Below are 19,841 nucleotides of genomic sequence, written 5' to 3'. Positions count from 1 at the left end.
ACGCGCTGTCTACTTTTCTCTGGGCAATGAGCGATGCCCATTCGCGAATGATTCATTCTTTTGAGTCAATTCTGTTCAAAGGCTTGATCAAACCAATTGGCAAACTAGTGAATTGGTTCATGAATCAGTTTGAATGAGTCGTTCAGCTCCCTGCCGCACGCGCTGAGCGTCTGAAGTGGTTCACTCGGAGTTGTAATGTTTAAGAACAGAAAGAGCGTTGAAAACGTGGCGGGAACTGCACTGAATTGAAATCTGCAAAGGTTATTATTTGCTAGCGATGGAGATCCTTATTAGATGAACACCGCGTGTGTCGTCTACTGTTTAACAGGTAATAACTGGGGCTACATTCGATTACAGTACACGATACCACTGTGACATTAGTTTGTTGTACGTGTGTGGCTTATAACAGAGGGGAGTCAAGTTGAATGCAGCTTCCAAAAGACAAAAAATAGCCGATTAAGATTTTATTAATTTTAATACAATCACACTGGTGCAAGTACGTTCAGCGAGTCATATTATCAGCTGCTAAATTCAGATCTGTGATTGCTTGCTGGCGCTTAGCCAGAGATAGATGCGTTTATACAGCGCTGCGCATTATAACAAATCACACATGATTCTTTTGAGGTTATTAAAGCATTGGCCAATCAGAGGTGTTCCGATGAGTCATCGCTAAAATGCCGGTGCTTCCTTCACTCGCTCACTGACTGAATACCTCTTTCTGGCGAATTCTCTGGCAGGAACAACAAAGTGCAGATGTGTGTACGAATCTTTAATTAAGATATTGATTTCACAGTGTTAACAGTTTCAGTGATTTTAATGAGAGTTTCTGAGAGTGATTGAAATCTAGACTGTCAGTGAAAATTATCTTTAATAATGTAAATGTTATTTGCTCTCTTTCTGAACAATGAAAGATTAGTAGCAATATTTATATCACATTAACTTTCAATGTTAAATTCACATTTAATATAAAGTCAGTCGTATTAAAAATATGTTATGGCATGACACCTATATCTGTTACTTAAGTAAACAGACAGGGTTTTATAATAAATTACATAAATTGGAGTAAAGGCTGATGAAATATATACATTTATACACGCACACATACATTACATACATTTTATCTATATATCTAAATAAAAATAGGCTCAGTATATATGACCCAAAGTAACTAGTAACTAACTACTTGAGTAGATTTTTTATCCGATACTCTTTTACTCTTACTCAAGTAACTATTCAAGACTAGTACTTTTACTTTTACTTGAGTAAATATTTCTAGAAGTACTTTTACTTTTACTTGAGTACAGTTTTTGGGTACTCTACCCACCTCTGATCCACTGTTACTGAACGATTCTACCAATAATTTCTGCTTTTTTTCAACAAGAGCATTTCTAACATGGGGTATAGGTACTCTTCTGCTGGAAAAAGAACCTTGCATTGCATGGGAAAGTCTCAATGGATCTCCTAGCATAATAACTTACTTTTGATTCATTATACTACATTTAAGCACATGGATTTTATTTCCCCCCACAAGTAGTGTATAGTCAGAGCATTTCCCCCACATTTTTTGTTACAGACTGGCATTAAGGTCTTCTGGCTCTTCAACCGTAAGGATTAAATAACTCCACTAGGTGGAGACAAAGAAGACCACCTTGAGCAAATCACAGTCCAGTTTTTCCAGCAGTATTTGGCTTAGAAGCAAGTTTGTGCACATCCAGACAAAAGCACATTAACACAAATTTGGTAGGAGACATTCGAGCAAGTCTCACTCTCCTTGTCACACTGACCTGATTATGTTGTGAGTAATTAACAGTAGAGTGGCAGATCCTGTTTGATGTTCTGTTTATTGTCACCCGGGCCAGATTTTTATCTGACATGGTTTGTCACACTGGTAACTCCTTTCTGTAGAAAATGAAGTGAAAATGGATTGCACCCTTTTTTGGAACTGTTGATAATGAAAAACCTTATTGTTTGTTGTAGACTTTCTGGAGACACAGTATTTTGAGGATGGATACAACCGGCAGCGTTCAAATCGGTATAGTGTGTGCTTATTATCCTTCTCAAGTCTACAGATTATTGATTTTCCCTTCAGTGCTTCGTGTCACACTCAGCTAATCTGAGCACTGGAGAACATACTGATTTATAGCATGGGCCACCTTTCTTCTGTCCTCAAATTCTACAGTGTCTTTTTTCAGTGTCCATCTTTTCCAACTGAGGGCAATTGATGTACTTACTGTATACACAACTATTACAAAGGGTGAAAACATTTACTGATGTTTGAGAAGGAAATGAAATGTCTTATATACTGCATACATTTGACACTCTATGAATCCAAAACACAGCATGGCACTGTTCTTATATGACTCCTTAATAACCAACCAAACTCGTTTGTTTGGTTATCAGTCATTACAAGACCGCAAAATTCAAACAACACAGCTTTTATTGTCTTAAACGATCAATGTAAACCAGAACCACTTACTCTGTACACTCTATTCAAAATGTTTTGGGATCGTTATATTTCAGAGACATAAAGAGCAACAAGAAAATGCATTTTTGGTATTCTACAAAGATTCAAGCAAAACCCATCAAGTAAACAACATAACTTAGAAAATTGCCCACATGCAAAACAACTGCACAGAGGTCATTTTTCCATTACCCTGACATGTGACTTCGGTTAACTTAAGTGGGAACTGATCTGTCTTTCTCCCCAAAATAAATAAGCACCAAAGAAAGGAAGAAAGGATGCAGTAATCCAAAGAGTCCTATCAAAACATTGGCTGTATTCCAGTCCACAGAGCCATCAGTGATGTGTCTCCAGCTCCACGATGGTCCACTCGCCCTGTGGAGATGCAGCATCCTCAGGAGAGAAGCTGGTCACAGTGATGCTGGTGGTGGAGTCCTCCAGTGGAGAAATAAGCTCAGCCCAGCGCTTAAATGTGTCCTTTTCGTGATACAAGTAGTCCTGTTCATTCAAGCTGTCTCGAGACAAGGACAGCGTCTGCTTGATCAAGTACTGTGCAAGGTTTAAATCCTCTGGGACTGAGTTTATGATGCCCAGATTGGATTCTTGGTTAGACAGTAGCTGTCGAAGCAGACTCCAGTCTTTCTCTGCAAACTTACTGTCTTCATGGTCCACTTCCTCTTTATTGTCCTCGGTCTCCACACCTTTACCCTCCTGATGTGCCTCCTGCTGCTGGGGATCATTGCTCCTGTCAGCATCCATGCTTTGTTCAAGGGCTGCTCCCAGGTCCATCTCATAAATGGGAGACAGGGCTTTAGATATCCGCCGGTCATGTGTGCAGGTTTGAGCCAATGCATCACAACCATCACAGTCCCCTAAAAATAATTGACAATACTGCACAATGACCAAGTGTTTTATTCTTAAGTGGGCTTAAAAAAAAGGAATTTTACTGAAGACATGTTGTTTCTAGCTTCAAGTGATTGCCCACACTGAATCTCTTTTGTTCACAAGTGCTATAACAGTAAAAGGCATGTTTTGCCAGCCACTGTATCTTCAGCATAACTTAAGTTCATTTTCAGGAACTCGAGCTGCGTCAAGCGCTTTGGGGAACGTCCCTGACGAGACCGACTCTGAATATCGTGTGCAATCTGTCCAACAGAAGGGCGTGACGTCACGGGCGGGGTGACGTAGCGACCAGGAAGCTATAAAAGCATGTGCCGTGCAGCTGGCTTCAGCTTCGCATCTGTCAGCAAGCGCTCTGTGTGTGCATGTCAAAAGTCTGTCCCGTTGGTCCTATTTATTGTTGTCTGTCTCTCAAGCATTAAAAGATCGCTAGAACAGCTCAATATGCCTAAAATTGTGTGTTCCTCCCTGCCCTCGCTACATTACGAGTGGGGATACACACAATTTGTGCATGGCTTGCCTAGGATCGAAGCACGCTGAGTCGGTTCTCGAGGGGGCCGACTGTCTGCATTGTGATCGATTGCCAATGAGGACGCTTCGATCCCAGAGGGCTCTCTTCGAGGAGGGAGCCTTCACCAGCGTTCCCCATGGTGCTGGCCCCGCTTCTGCCGAGGCAGAACGGCTGCTGCACTCGTGGGGTTCGCAGGTGGATCTGTCAGAGGGAATGGAGATGGGCCAGTCCTTATCTCCTTCCTCATCTGCCAGATCCAGCGCCCAAACCCTGGGTTCGGAAGCACGCTCGTCGGTTTCCTCCCCCCAGGGTGAGGAATCAGCTCTTCACCTCTCTTCCTCCGAGGAGGTCGATGTGGAGACTGTTGCTGGGGATTCGCCACCCCTGTCGCCCCAATATGAGGAGCTTTTGGAGGTGGTTACACGCCCAGTCGATAAATTAAAAATCTAATTGCCTTCTGAAAAACTATTCTGAGCCGCAGAGAAGCAAGTTAGATGAACGCTTTCTGCGGCCGAGGCAACCACCTCCACGTCGGAGCCTACTATTTTTTCCCGATCTCCACGACGAGATATCGAGATCGTGGAATCATCCTTATTTGACCCGCCTCTTTGGCCCCGATTCACTATATTATGGACATCATCGATGGTGGGCAAAGGTTATGTGGCAGCAGGTCAGCCTGGGGCATGCCTTCGATATCGAAGAACTTAGAAAGACCGCTGATCTCTCCCTCCGCGCCACTAATTGCTCGCGCGATTGGGCGGTCTATGGCAGCCTTAGTGGCCGCGGAGAGGCATTTATGGCTGACCCTGTCAGAAATCAGAGAAAGAGACAGGGTCTGCCTCCTGGACGCCCCGCTTCAGCCTTCTGGCCTGTTCGGCGACACAGTCAATACTGTCGTCGACAGGTTCCAGGAGGCACGAAAGCTGGGCGGCGTTCCAGAATTTCCTCCCTCGTCGCTCTCGTGGTGCATCTGAGCGGGAGATGACCACGCCACATGCCGGCTCCTCATATAGGGAAGCGCAAAAACAGAGTGTTGCCGCTCGTGCTCCCCCACGACGGGACCGAGGGCCTCAGCGACGCTCTGAGTCGGGGACTTCCAAATCTAAAAAGCCCGATTTAAGAACAGTTATCGAGGCCCGGAAGTCCTCGACAAAAAGATCCTGATGCCAGTGGCTTAAGGATCCTGAGGGTAGCCCCTACTGGGGTAGAGCGCGGTCCACCTCATTATACGGTGCCCGCCTCACCTCAATGCCCTCAGGAGGTCGGTCTGCCAACCCTGCCAGAGTTTCAGGGCGCAGCGACCTCCAGCAAGCGCTACTCCCAGTTATTTCCGCCCCTCTGGGGGCCTCTTAGAACAGAGGTCAGTCTCGAGAGACTGATTCCCTTAGTAGATTATTTAGCATCGTGGAAACTACTGCCAAATGTATCTCAGTGGGTCCTGTGTACAATAGAAAAAGGCTACTGCATTCAGTTCGGTCATCCACCGCCGAAATTCAATGGGGTTACACCGACAGTGGTCGGCCCCCGGCAAGCTCTGGTTATGGAACAAGAAGTGAATACCCTATTAAGGAAGGAGGCCATCGAGGTGGTCCCTCCTCAAGACAGGGAATCCGGGTTTTACAGCCGGTATTTCATAGTTCCAAAGAAGGATGGGGGGGTTGCGTCCGATCTTAGACTTACGTCACCTGAACCGCTCAGTTATGCCACTGAAGTTCAAAATGCTCACTGTCAAGCAGGTTGTAGCTCAAATCAGATCTGAGGACTGGTTTGTCACGATAGATCTCAAAGACGCACACTTCCACATATCCATCCTTCCACAACACAGGAAGTTTCTGAGGTTCGCTTTCGGGGGCAAAGCTTATCAATATCGAGTACTTCCCTTTGGCCTCGCACTCTCACCCCGCACGTTCACGAAATGTGTAGATGCGGCTCTGGTATCCCTCCATATGCAGGGCATCCGCATTCTAAATTATATCGATGATTGGTTGATTCTAGCTCAATCAGACCAGATGGTGGTTCGACATCGAGATGTCGTTCTCGAACATATGGGGGAGCTGAGTTTGAGACTAAACGCCAAGAAGAGTGTACTTTCTCCAGTTCAGAGAACCACCTATCTAGGCGTAGTGTGGAATTCGACCACGATGCAGGCACGTCTGTCTCCTGCTCGGATCGAGTCGATCCTCACATCAGTCGAGAGAGTCAAAGAGGGCCAGTCACTCACTGTCAAACAATTTCAGAGATTGTTAGGTCTGATGGCAGCTGCGTCCAACGTGATACCTTTTGGCCTGCTGTACATGAGACCCCTACAGTGGTGGCTCAAGTCCAAGGGCTTTTCCCCGAGGGGAAATCCACTTTGAGTTATCAAGGTCATGAGACGATGCCTTCGTGCCTTAGACATGTGGAAGAAACCTTGGTTCTTGAATCAGGGCCCGGTGCTGGGAGCTCCTTGTCGCCGTGTAATGCTAGTGACAGACGCATCCCTCACCGGTTGGGGTGCGGTCATGAGTGGCCACCCTGCCCTTGGTCTGTGGAGTGGTTGCCATCTGACATGGCACATCAATTGCCTAGAGATGCTAGCAGTCTATCGAGCATTGAAACATTTCCTCCCAGACCTGAGAGGTCACCATGTGTTGGTGCGCACCGACAACACATCAGTGGTCTCTTATATCAATCACCAGGGGGGTCTGCGTTCACGCCCCTTGTACAAGCTGGCACAGCAGATCCTTCTGTGGTCCCAGGGCAAACTCCTCTCGCTCAGAGTAGTGTATATTCCTGGGAGATTGAATGTGGGAGCAGACATACTGTCGAGGCAGGGGCTGAGGCCCGGGGAATGGAAACTTCACCCCGAGGTGGTGAAACAGATTTGGAGAGTGTTTGGCACAGCCCAGGTGGACCTCTTTGCGACTCAGGAGACATCGCAATGTCCCCTCTGGTTCTCTCTAGTTCATCCAGCTCCTCTGGGACTGGACGCTATGGTACAGACCTGGCTGAGGCTTCGTCTGTACGCATTTCTCTGGCGAGAGTACGCCGGGGCAGGGTCCGTCTGTTATTAGTAGCCCCGTTCTGGCCGGGCCGAGTATGGTTCGCAGATCTAGTCTCGCTCCTCAACGGCTCTCCGTGGGAGATACCGATCAGGACAGACCTACTCTCACAGGCGCAGGGCATGATAATTAACCCTCGCCCAGAGCTGTGGAAAATGTGGGTGTGGCCCCTGAGGGGGCACAGCTCATAGAATCCGGTCTCTTAACTGAGGTTGTTGAGACCCTCCTCCAATCCAGAGCTCCCTCTACGAGGAAACTGTATGCCCTGAAGTGGAAACTCTTCACTTCATGGTGCAGAGACCGCCAGCTTGACCCTGTTAACTGCCCAGTTGGTACAGTTCTGGAGTTTCTACAAGCTAGGCTCTCTGCGGGGTTAACCCACTCCACCTTAAAGGTGTACGTGGCGACCATAGCAGCTTACCATGTCCCTTTCAATGATCAGTCAGTGGGTAGACACCCCCTAGTTACACGTTTCCTCCGCAGTGCGCTGAGGCTGAGACCTCCAGTACGATCCCGTGTTCCCCCCTGGGATTTGGTTGTGGTTTTAGAGGCTCTTTGTAAAGCTCCATTCGAGCCAATACAAGATATCTCAGATAGACATCTGACACTTAAAACTGCCCTGTTACTGGCAATCACCTCACTAAAGAGAGTTGGAGATTTTCAGGCCCTTTCGGTGGCCCCTACTTATCTAGACTTTGCCTCTGGTATGGCCAAAGCATTCTTATACCCTCGAGCGGGTTATGTTCCGAAGGTTCCCTCTGTTACACCACAACACCCTACACCCTTTCGGGAGCCAGACCAGGAAAAGCTAAATTGTATGTGTCCTGCCCTGTGGAGAAAATCCGACCAATTGCTTGTTTGCCACGGTGCTCCTAAAAAGGGTTCTCCTGCCTCCAAGCAGACCCTAAGTTGTTGGATAGTCGAGGCTATCAAAGTCTCCTATGAGTCCTCTGGTCTTCCCCTTCCTTTGGGAGCCAAGGCTCACTCTACTCGGGGTATGGCGGCCTCTAAGGCCTTCTCAGCAGGTGTGTCCCTCTTGGACATCTGCAAAGCTGCGGGGTGGTCCACGCCCTCTACATTTGTCAGATTTTATGACCTTGACATGCGAGCCACTCCTGTTCTCTCACCTTAGCTGTGCTCTTCGGATACACACTAGGCAGGGATTTGGAAGTCTGGCAGCGTGGGCACATCGTTCCCCAAAGCGCTTGACGCAGCTCGAGTTCCTGAAAAGGAACGTCTCAAGGTTACGAATGTAACCCTGGTTCCTTGAAGGAACGAGACGCTGCGTCGCAGAGCCATACTCCCGGCACCCCTGCCGGCGCTTGCTTCCCTACTCGAAGCTGAAGCCAGCTGCACGGCATGTGCTTTTATAGCTTCCTGGTCGCTACGTCACCCCGCCCGTGATGTCACGCCCTTCCGTTGGACAGATTGCACACGATATTCAGAGTCGGTCTCGTCAGGGACGTTCTCCAAAGCGCTTGACGCAGCGTCTCGTTGCTTCAAGGAACCAGGGTTACATTCGTAACCTTGAGACGTTTCGTTCACATACAAAAGATATGAATTCTATAGCTTTTTAATTTGTCTTAAAGTCTTAACTTGAAAATATAAGGGCCATACTGGCAAAAGAGTGATTATTGCTTTACTAGGCAAGAAATAGTTTTCGTAAAGATAAAAAAAAAAAAAAAAATCTTAACAGTGATTGATATCATGATACTAGTGTGGAAAAAGAGAGACCTTGAGATTGTTTTTCTAGAAACACAACATACAGAAAAAATGTATAGTTCTACAGAAATCTACAACATAAAAATCTAGAGTTGAGAAAATGGTTATCTACTACAGAACTATAAATGGTGTGATATATTGTGACTGAGAGATTAAATAAATATATCAAACTAAAAAAAAAAAGGAATACAAACATAGATGGAATTTCATAAATGAACAAAATCAATAACAAAACCCAGTATTAGCATGCAAGATTTCCTGGTTTGGTGACTTAACCGACGAAGCCAAACAACATGGTCTCTGCAGAAGGTGTAGTCCTTTATGTGTATTATATTAAAAGGAAACTTAGCTCACTGTATAAATATATATCTTACGGAAACAACATATTGGTCTATGAGGAAGAAGCCTATGAGGAAGAATCTTACTATTCAGTATGGATAATGACAAAACAAAGCAAAAAAACTACTGAGAACTTAAGTGCACTGGTACAACTGTGACTGCCCAGCCATGCCATATACTGTAACAGACTTAACCACACACAGATATATATTTTACTGTAAAGCATGTAAATATGTTAGTTGTGTTATTTAGGGCATAGTGCCTCAGAGAAGGCAGTTTAGTTGTGTGTATAGCTTAGTGAAATATTAGATTGCAAAGGATAGACATTTAAAAAAGGAAGGTGGAAAAGGAGGCAGTAGTGTGCTACTATCTAAATCAATGAGCTATCAAGATTTACCCCATTGAAGATGACTGGAAGTCAAAGGAATTGTCTGAATATTTATGCTGAACGGGTCAGGATGGAAGACTGTGAGTGGGTGTTTCTGAGGCTGCAGTCAGGGGAGATGGGCTCTAACATTATACATTACCTGATGGAGAGTGTGCAGGTGAGCTCACAGTCAGCTGTGGCTCAGGTAAGTCTAGCCACAAGTCAGCTTTTCTGCTGTCTATATGTTTAGACTGGAGATTGTCATACTGTTCCACCAGGCGGAGGTCCAGGTGACTAGGGCGCTCCTGAGCAGAAATATCACTGCCGTTTTTGTCTTGCACAGGGGCATCTGAATGATTGCATGCACTATCCTCCTGTGGAGATCCCCGGGACTCTGTCAGGAATACCGTGGGTTTGGGCTCCTGTTCATTTATCTGGTGGTTGGAGATATGGTTGCCCCTCACTGTGTATGTGGGTTGCTGGGAGCAGTAGTCTGTTTGAGAATTGTGAGGTTCACTGTCAAAGACATCGCCATGTGTAAAGGAATCACTTGACTGGTGTGTCACAGTCTGGGCGCCTCCTTCTTCACATCCAAGTTCCTCACACTCATCCACCGAGAGTAAAACAGAGCGACGGAAGTTGGAAGCTGAATGGTACTCTGGTTGCTCATTCTCTTGATCTGCAGGATCTTCAAATGCAAGGTTGATAATACCTTGAAACAGTGGCGGTGGCTCGGCAATTGGGGGAGCCACTCTCCTCGGTAACACCTCAACTTCCGATCTTTCATCTTCAGTCTCCTCTTCCTCTTCTTCTTCAGAGGAGAAAAGCTGGTGGTTTGGGACACCCTTCAAGTTATTTAATGTAGTATCCATTTCACAAGGTTCCTCCTCCATTGGCACCTCATCCTTTCTAATCCAGGATCGTGGTCTTTGATGCCCTACTTCTTCTTCACTTGTAGTCTCTACCTCTTGTGCTTTGAGCCGTACTTCCACACAAAGTCCAGCCGCGCTCTCATACATCTTGAGCTCCTCAGGTGTGCTGGTGTCACTGTTGCTGCGACCCAGGAAGTCAGGGCAACGCATGGTCCCACACTTTGAAATCCCACGCTCATGGGAACAACAGTCGTCATCCTGCGAGCCACCAGCATCATAATCCTCTGACTGTGGCTTTATGTCATCAGAAGAAGTAGTGGCACTGCCAGTCTCTGACTCTGGGCTAACTTGGGGATGAAGCCTATTCCATGAGTCCTCTAGGTGTGTCTTAATGCTCCCTAGACTGCAAGGTGTATCAAGAGGGAGGTCTGAGTCCTTTGAAGAGTTCATGGAATTGAGGCTTCGGTCTGGTCCCGTGACATGTGGTGGAATGGCATTGTCTGTGGCCAATTTATTTCTGCTTACCTCACTCTGTCCAGAAGTATATGTATGTATGTCCGGAATTACTGATTTAGTCTTCATCTCTTTGCTACTTAATTTACTCACTAGATCACTGCTTTTCTCCATATCTTGAACCTTAGTGGAAGTTGCTGATATAACCTTGGGGACTGCTTCTGGCTGATCTGGTGAAGCTTGGCTGACTAGTGAATGCTGTTCAAGGGAAGGAACAACTTTGTAACTCTCCAGAGAAGATGTAAACAGTTCCTTGCTTCTCGTCTTACCATCAGCAGAAGCTGGATTCAACTGCTGAGTGACCTTTTTTAAGTCTGAATGTTTAGGGCTGGATACCAAATCTTTCACAGCAATGCCTGGCTTTTTATAGGCAACTGCAGTTGGGTTTTTGACTGCCCCTGAGGATTTTAGAGATGATTTTGTTGGAAGTGTATTTGCAGCCTTCTGTTTAGGTCCTGTTTTGTTTGGGGCAGCAGGTGAATGCCTGGAGGAAGACGTGGAAGCTTTGACACTGGGCTTTGATTCAGGGATGGCTTTTGTGGTCTTCTTTGTTGTTGCAGGTTTAGATATATCTTTCTCTACCTCTTTTCTTGGGGAGGCAGGCTTTCTAGAGGTACCAGGTCTGGATGATCCAGGTCTGGATGAAGCTGTTTAAAAGAGGAAACAGACACGACTTGAACTTGTTACTGTTTATTAGTTCATTCGATTATTAGTTCCTAATTATTATTAGATCTGAAGTCTGATTATTACTTACCATGGTTCTCTGAAAGGCCTGACACAGTGCTTTTGCTCTTTGGATCTGAGCGGGATGCAGGAATTCCAGGTATTGCACGGCTGGTTACGATAGGTTTAGTCTTGCTTGACTTGTTAGTGGGGCTGTAACAACACGATGAAGAACCAAAGATTATCAGATGGAAGAAAGTGGAGATTGTGGTACAAGTGTGAGGATCCCAGCCATGTTTGTTCACAGAACAACTCACCTGCTAGTCTTGTCAGTGTCTGTTTTTTGAGCAGGTTTGGTCAGAGGAGATTTTGTTGTTGCCTTGGCTTGAAGTGTTGACCTGAGACCTACAATTTAAAAGGATTATTGAGCTTTTATAACAACACAACATTTTTATAAAAGGCATTGCATGTTGACAATACAGAATATAGTTATTTAAAAACGATTTAAAGCTTATTATTTAAAACATTTTGTTTAATGTATAGCCCATGAATCTTATTAAACAGAGCATTATCCATCACAATCCTGATCTCAACACACGAAAAAAAAAAAAAAAAGAATTGTGATATTTGTTGTAGCCTGTTGTACCATTGTAAACTGGTATATGTCCTGCAAAACTTCTGTGCTATCTAAACCTACATTCCTTAAGAACTGTGCAGCAAGGTAACAGCCATGTACAAATTTAGTAGTGCTAAGCAGCTTAATGATGAGCTAACTCTGGCATGCCCTGCTAAAACCTACTCTGCTGAGCAAAGACTCTCCGAGTGATGCCAGCTAATGAGCAGGGAAAAGTGGAGAGCTATCTACACTTTTATCTTGATTTAAAGATTCAGAATTTTCTCACCCTCTCAACTGCAGTACATTCCTTCTCTCCCTATCCTTCATTTTCTGTTCTAATTTTCTAACATTTATTGAAGCACAGATCATACTATTAAATTAACTTTTACTTACAGGGACAGAAGAGTAAACCTGAGGGGGTTATCTCAAATATAAGGAGCTAATATGAGAAAACTGAGGATATTTTCTTGACTCACACAGATTTAAAAGCTGTTTCAGGTCTGATTTTCTGCTCAAACCATTTTATTTGCTCTGGCTTTTCACAGTAAAACAAGGACGTAGTAGATGTAGTAGAGTTTTATTAAGTGACATGTGGTGTGAAGGTAATTATGAATCAAGGTAAATTTACCTGTCGGGATACTGTGGCCTTTCTTTCTTGGACTCCCAGCACTGTTGTCTGGTGAGGTGCTGCCAGAGTTAGATGGGGTATTCTGAGCATTGCTGGCCGATTCCTGAGGCAGATCCTTCCCTGACATTGTGTCTCTCTGCACTTTTACTCCTTTAGTCTGGCCTGCCCAGAGATCAGACCCAGCAGAGGAAGACTTTGGCCTTGCTCCTGGGTTTGGCTTCCTGTCCAGCACTGTCTTCCTTATGGGTGAACCATGGGCACCTGAAGTGGTGGAATTCTCCCGTGGAGCACCACCGGAAGTGCCATTCAACACTGGTTTAACAGTAGACGTAGTCTTGGTTCTAGCTGGCGTTTGAGTTGGCTTAACCTTATCACTTTTACTTCTGAGTGAGGCGTTGTTACTAGCTTTTGTTTTCCCAGGAGCCGTGTGAGCTGTTGGCCCTAGAGCATCAGACTTCATGGTGCCTGATGCTGCAGCTACAGATCTTGCAGGGGAAGCACGTGGACCCTGTGATACCTTAATAGGAGGATGAGTAGGGCTATCACATGGAGATGAAGTGCCCGAGAGGCATTTTGTAGGGTTTCTGTTGCAGAAGGGAGAGAGACCGAGAGAGAACGAAAGACTGTGATGGCTTTGCTCATTGTTAATCAGATTAGCAACCCATTTGATAGAGTAATCTCAGACATATAAGACTATAAAGCACAAAACCAGAATCTTTGGATTAAAAGCTAAAAAGCAAATTTTTCAAAAAAAGAACAGCTCTTTCCTTAGCCCAAGGTATCTTTATCCATTTCACCTTGGTCATATATACATATTATTTTTTTAAAGCTCAGTAATTAGATTTTCATGCCTTTTGCCTTGTCAAGCCAGTAGTTCATATCTATATTTTAGCACGACAATAATTGCATGTTTATGTGTCAGAAAGAGAAACATTCACATTTTTTTTACTTTTTATGGGATACAAGGCCATCCTTATTGTTGAGCTCTGACAACAGCAGCTTCAAGATTCATAGTAAATACTGTAATACAGATCTTATATGATTCTGTCATCCTTAAAGAACGGGACTCTTATAAAGACTAAAAAAAGTAAACAAATATTTACCGTCTCTTTAAGAAAATATTTTTCACAGGGAATTCAACTATATTTTCAGGATCAGTAATTCTGCAGCACATTTCCTGAATCAACCTTAACGTTGTAGTGATGAGACAGCTCTCAGCTAACAGCCCTAAAATTTCAGTTCAATCAGCTTGTCTTTCACTTAAAGAAATGTCAGTCACTTTATTTCTAGTGGTGAACAAATATTGGGTATTTTAATGGCTGATGCTGATATAGATATCTAGAAAGCAGAATGTCTGAAATAATGCAGATAGATACATTTTATAATTTAATGAAAGCAAATAGGACTGTTGAATTTACTTTAAAATTAAAAAAATTACATAATATTTACTCAATATAATAATAATATTAATAATAATAATAAAAAGAATATAAAAAATATTACTTCTGATTATTGTTTAATGCAGACAACCTCAAAATGACTAAATATTGGCTGATTAATCAACCTGGGACAACCTATCTGTATATAGCCTATTGTTTTTTCACAGTTTAGCAACAGAATAAAAGATTACCTGAGAGCTGATGAGCACAGGTTTTTTTCCAAGCTGTCTACAGTCTCCTTTATAAAGAGCAGCTGAGAGGGTTGGTGGAGGGAGGAAGAAAGTAAAGGCTAATTTTAGATTACAGACAGCTTCAGTTTAATTAGAACATCCACTCATGCATAATCAACATTTGCCAAACATTTCCTCAATCAGACAAGTAAATACTTGCATACTTGCAATTAGTCAAAACAACCCCAATCAGTAAAAGTGGCAGTGCAGTTCTGCAGAGAACAACTGATTTCATACTCCTTTAGCGCAGATCTAGCCGTTGATCATCTCACAGTTTATCCAGAGCATTCTTTAAATCAGCATAAAAATAAAATAAAAAAATAAAATAAATATCTAGGCTTCCTTCCCAGCAATACAACTGAGCTCTGAATTCTCTGCTGTCAACCTCCAAAACCAAATCATAGATCAAATATCTTCGGTGAAAGAATGCAGCTTGAGTTTTTGTGTTTGCTGTTGCATGGTGTTAAGCTTTGCATTTGCATGCCTTTACATATGTGAGGGAAATCAGAATGACAGCACGACCATGACTCCCAAAGCAATGCATAATTAATGCGCTAACATATATATTTCCACCTGCAGAATACAACAACACAACCCATTGTATCTAATTGTGAACCCAATTCCACAACCCCCTCTGTGTGGAAATGTTTTGATGCAACTGTATTCTAGCTCTCAATGTTCAAAGCATCCATTCTGATGGTTGTATTGATGGACTGACAGGAGCGGGAGGTTATCCATTGGGGTGTCTCTCACTAGCACTGGCTACCCACTATCCATGCAAAAAAAATTAAAAATAGACTCCCCTCCTCCTCCACACATGAACATGACTGCTACATGGTTTGGAACACTCAGCCTCCATTAAAAGCTGATCATTTCTTATGTTATTCTCTCTTTGCCATCTTCCCACATTGTTTACATTTCATTTCCATTCCCCTTTCTTTTTATATTGCTAGATTCTTACCTTTTCTCCTTCCTCTGCTTACCTGCGAGTATTTTTTCTCGATATCTGTGTTGTAGTGCGTCCCATCCTTGAGTGTGCCGCACTGCAAAGAAGGACTGAAGCAGGAAGGTCCAGAGCTTTGTGCGCAGCGAGCACAGCTCACGTCTGAATGGCTACCGGAGGGACAGAATGAGTGATAGAGGGTGAGCAAGTCAGTCAGAGAAAAAGAGAGAGAAGGAGGGAGGATACAACAGCAGGAGAACAGGAGCGAATCGGCAGCTGCTTCAAAGGCTGGTTGTCTTGGCGACCGATCGCCATTGCCTCCCTCTACCCTTAACAGGATCCTCTCCAGCTAAATGGATAATGTCACTAGCAGACGTCTCTGATCCCACCATCTGCACCGAATGTTCATTAAAAAATAACCTCTGTATTCTGCCTAAGACTTTCCATCCACAGATCATTTCTCCCCCTGTCCCTCCCTGCTTTCCTCTATAATGGACAAAGAGCCAGATTAGACGTGGCCACACCCAGACTCTTGGTCGTTCTCAGATTAATCCATTCTGCCATTTCCACTGGGATGTGAATTAACTCACAAAAAGACAGGAAGTGACAGAGAAGGGCAGAGAGAAATAAAGAAAAACAGAAAATGACAGAATGAGACCATAAGCCACGAGAGGTGGAGTTTTTAACCATGACCTTTTCTATTTGTAGTGTCAAATTACTTTAATCCAGCCTGGCCACGTACAATATAGGTGAGTTTAAGGATCAAATGAAGTGCCTTATACACACGCCATTAAAGGAGTCATATGATGCAATTTCACGTTTTCCTTTCTATTTGCAGTGTTTATACAAGCTGTTTATACATTGATAAGATCCATAAAGTTGCAAAGACTAAAGTCTAAAACCTTAAGAGATATTCTTTATAAAAGTTAAGACTTTGAATATCCTAGTTCAGTTGTAGGTAAATCAGATTACAAAAGCAAAAAACATAATGTAAATGTATGTACATGTACTGTAAATATGGGAAGTAACCGTCTTTCAGTATGCAAATCAATACAAAAGATTTTAATGATGTATTCATCAGATCTGCTTTATATTGACTAAAATAGAACAGGCCGTTCTGATCCGGATTGCTTAATAAAACAATGTTTGAATGAAAATCCGTGTAACCATATAATAAAATATGACATACAGGTATAGTTATGGATGAAAGAGTTTTATTCCACTGCATAAGAGGTATAAATAATAAGAGGTATTCCATTGCATTTCGTGCCTAATTTCTGACAAACAGCGAACTGGAAGTCATTCACTTCTGATGGAGAGTAGTATGGGAGCTGTGTGAAGTTCTGACCATATGCGTATTCAGAATTTTCGGATCAGAGGTTTGTGTGCGTTAAAATATTTGAACTTTTGTTGCTAGACCACATATGAGCGTCTGACTAGATGTGATGTTTTAAAATCCAAACTATGAGTGCAACGTGAAAACAACTGATATTTTTGCAATAAAACATTATTCTTTTAAACACTATTTCTGTAAAATAAATAATTATATTCAAAATAACAATTTGATAAATATTTACGGAAACCTAAAATGCTTTTCTTTCAAAAGAATTAGCTTCTCCGTTTTTTTGTGTGGATATAGGATGCCGTCTTGTTTGGATCAATAAAAATAAATGATTCATTCACTAAATGATCTGGGTTGTAATTAAATGCTGGCTTGTAGTGTTCTGTTTCTTAGTTTAACTTCACTTTGACCTGATTGGCTTGATCTTCTGTGATAATGTCTACCTCAGTCGGGTCACCACTCAGTCGGTTCACAGCAGTAAAGAGGTCACAGCAGTTGTCCACAGTGACACACTCCCGCACGGCTATGCACACCTTCCTCAGTAGAGTTGGGTCACGTGTGAACTCCTCTCTCTGCAAGGGACGCGTCTGACTGTCATAGCTGACCAGACATCTTATATCTCATGCCTAAACATCATCGACTGGTCGTACCCTTTGGAGATCGTGGAAGGCAGCGGTGTGTGTGACCTGGGGCAGGTGTGCGACAATCATCTGCAGACACTCTTCTTGCAGTTCACAAGCCAGACTCAGCACCTGCTTGGCCCATTTTACCTCCGGCAAGCTGCCAATCAGCTGCTCGCTCCCACACAGCACAGATACTACACTCTGCACCGTCTGAAACACATCACAATATTACACACATACTCTGCACCATCTGGAAAAACATCATCATAAACACCGTCTCATTCATAGAATCCATCTTACCCGCTTCCTATGACACATGCTGCTTGCCCTATGAGTGACTGCAAATTTCCTAGTGTAATCCAATTTGCTTCAGCAGTGGTTTACATCAAGGCTGGGAATCAGGAGGCGGAAACCCAGTGTTATACAACTACACTTGGCTGGCTGCAGCTGCTGAAGTTCTGGGTCTGTGTGTGTGCGTGAGAGACATTTATGGACTGCCAGACTATGAGTTAAGTGAATGAGCTTTTTGTGCATTTAACGCGCACACACACACAAAACCACTCAATCAAGTCCTCTAATAGCTCTTTAGTCAATAGCCATCCTCGAAACAGAGGCCAAGGCTCATCTCAACAATGTCTTATTGTATAGGATGCAGACAAAATCAGAAGGACAGTAAGGAATGAAGGGAAATATAGGTTGTCTATGCTGTTTCCCACTAAAAAAAATTGCATGTAAACATACTGAATAATTCGGTATAATTAGATCTGTATTGAAAACTAAGTCAAAGGAAAGTCCCCACCATAATAGAAAACAAATATAGGTCTTTGAGTATTACACACCATGTTTTTGGTGACCGTATTAAGGCAATCTCTCTGTAGTTCTCTGGAGGGAGGAGGGCAAAATTCCTTTCTGACCAGCACTTCACAAAGTGCTCAGCTACCCATCTGTGAAGCTTTTATTTTGTAATGCTTCCATTAAAAAAAAAAATAAATAAATAATAATAATAATAATCCTTCTAACCGTCAAAAGTTACTTTTGACCACTGTAGCTTAAAATACCATAGTTCCTTCAAATTCCTTCGTAATTTACCCAATTTTGTGTCAAACCTATGGGGGGGGGGGGGGGGGGGTCGTTTTGAAGGATGTCCAGTCTACTCCATACAACCAGTATGGCACAGTATTCACTTATTCTGTCAGACTTCAAAAAGCACAAAATAAGTTCACCATGTAAGTGTTAAGGTTATTAGTAAAACTTCAGTTTCAGCATGTTCTTCATCAAACATCCTTAGAAAACTTTGTAGAGTAATTTTGTAGCACTTTTATTGTTTTATTGTATTTTTTTTTCATCATCATTTTTTTTTTGTCTTGTCAGCATAAATCTGTCAATATAAAAAAAATATTCTGTTAAATATTCATGCCATCTGTGTTCAAACAAGAGAAGAAAAAACATTTCAAACTGCATGTGAAAATCATGACAGAACTGCTAAGGGTGGGCAAAACAACCAAAATCTTAAATCTTGAATAATTTTAATCATGACTGTAATAAACAATATCTAATAATTATTAGGTTGTCATGTGTCACAATCTTCAAGATTACCGTAAAACAAATTACTAAACATACAGTATACTTATAAAGCATTGCATACTGATAGGAAATCTCAACTGGTTGATAATTTATGCCAATGCCAAATTTAAACTGCTCTAACCTTCTAAATGTGAACTATATGAGGCATTTAGGTATTAAAAACATTAACATTATGAGTTTCTTTAAAGCTGCTTTGAAATTGTGTGTATTGTGAAAAGCTCTATACAAATAAAATGTTATTTCTGGAAGAGTTATCCCAATGATCTAAGTTAGTAACACTAGGGCAGCAGGTTCAGCTGGCTCTGGACTGAAAGCAGAAGTGCCGTGCTGATCTTTTACCATCAGATCATTGATGCTGTATTTAGAGCTTCTCAACCAGCGAAGGCAGCACCAAAACATCACAGAAACAACACACACGCACACACACAGTCTCTCTCTTTCTATCTCTGAGGCAAAAATCCCGACCTACATTTACACGCTTCTCTGAGCCGCTTTACCGCAGTGGGCTGAGTTTAGAGCAAAGGGAAGTAAATGACAGAGTTGACTAATTAAGAAATGGAGATGGTGGTAAATTATTAAAGGTCAAATATTTATTTTTCCTGCTGTCCATGTTGTCAGTCAAAGAATATTGAAACACATACTTACTGATGTTTCTATTTGAGTTACCCCTAAAAAATTAGAGTAAAATCAAAAACCTTTTGCATGGCCACCACAATCTAAATATTAAAACGTACTCGGTTACTAACGTAACCTTGGTTCCCTGAAATACGGGAAGGAGTACTGTTTACGAACGAGTTTATGGGAAAAACTCCTTTTTTCTCCTGAACTGAAGCCTTATTCAATCACGCAGTGAAACTGCACGGCCATTGGTTCGTGCAGTGTTATTAAAACAAACCAATGGCTCGGCAGTGGTGCTGCACGAACCTATGGCAGCAAAGCCCGCCAAAATGGGCGGGGAATCTGGCTATATATTGCCCGTTTCGCCACAGAAAATCAGGTTACTTCGACTGAAGCGACGACTGAGTCGTACAGCCTTTTAGCATGGCA

At 43.0% G+C, this 19,841-nt stretch overlaps 1 protein-coding gene across 1 annotated transcript in view; it reads right to left on the bottom strand.

Moving 5' to 3' along the window:
* Positions 1 to 2,419: 2,419 nt before the first annotated feature.
* The window catches only part of LOC132152309 (BTB/POZ domain-containing protein 8-like), a 41,752-nt gene continuing 24,330 nt past the window's right edge, over positions 2,420 to 19,841 (bottom strand). Inside the window, exons 13-21 of the mRNA XM_059561102.1 lie at positions 17,238 to 17,435; positions 16,992 to 17,159; positions 15,286 to 15,415; positions 14,264 to 14,325; positions 12,634 to 13,270; positions 11,707 to 11,794; positions 11,481 to 11,602; positions 9,502 to 11,373; positions 2,420 to 3,333 (exon numbers count right to left, since the gene is read on the bottom strand). Coding sequence (XP_059417085.1) covers positions 2,798 to 3,333; positions 9,502 to 11,373; positions 11,481 to 11,602; positions 11,707 to 11,794; positions 12,634 to 13,270; positions 14,264 to 14,325; positions 15,286 to 15,415; positions 16,992 to 17,159; positions 17,238 to 17,435 — 3,813 coding nt within the window. The 3' untranslated portion in view covers positions 2,420 to 2,797. The remainder of the gene's footprint in view (positions 3,334 to 9,501; positions 11,374 to 11,480; positions 11,603 to 11,706; positions 11,795 to 12,633; positions 13,271 to 14,263; positions 14,326 to 15,285; positions 15,416 to 16,991; positions 17,160 to 17,237; positions 17,436 to 19,841) is intronic.

This window comes from Carassius carassius, chromosome 10, assembly GCF_963082965.1.
Source record: "Carassius carassius chromosome 10, fCarCar2.1, whole genome shotgun sequence".
In the NCBI taxonomy this organism is placed as follows: Eukaryota; Metazoa; Chordata; class Actinopteri; order Cypriniformes; family Cyprinidae; genus Carassius; species Carassius carassius.
The sequence above is the reverse complement of the archived record's forward strand: the minus strand, read 5'-3'. Positions and strand labels throughout refer to the sequence as shown.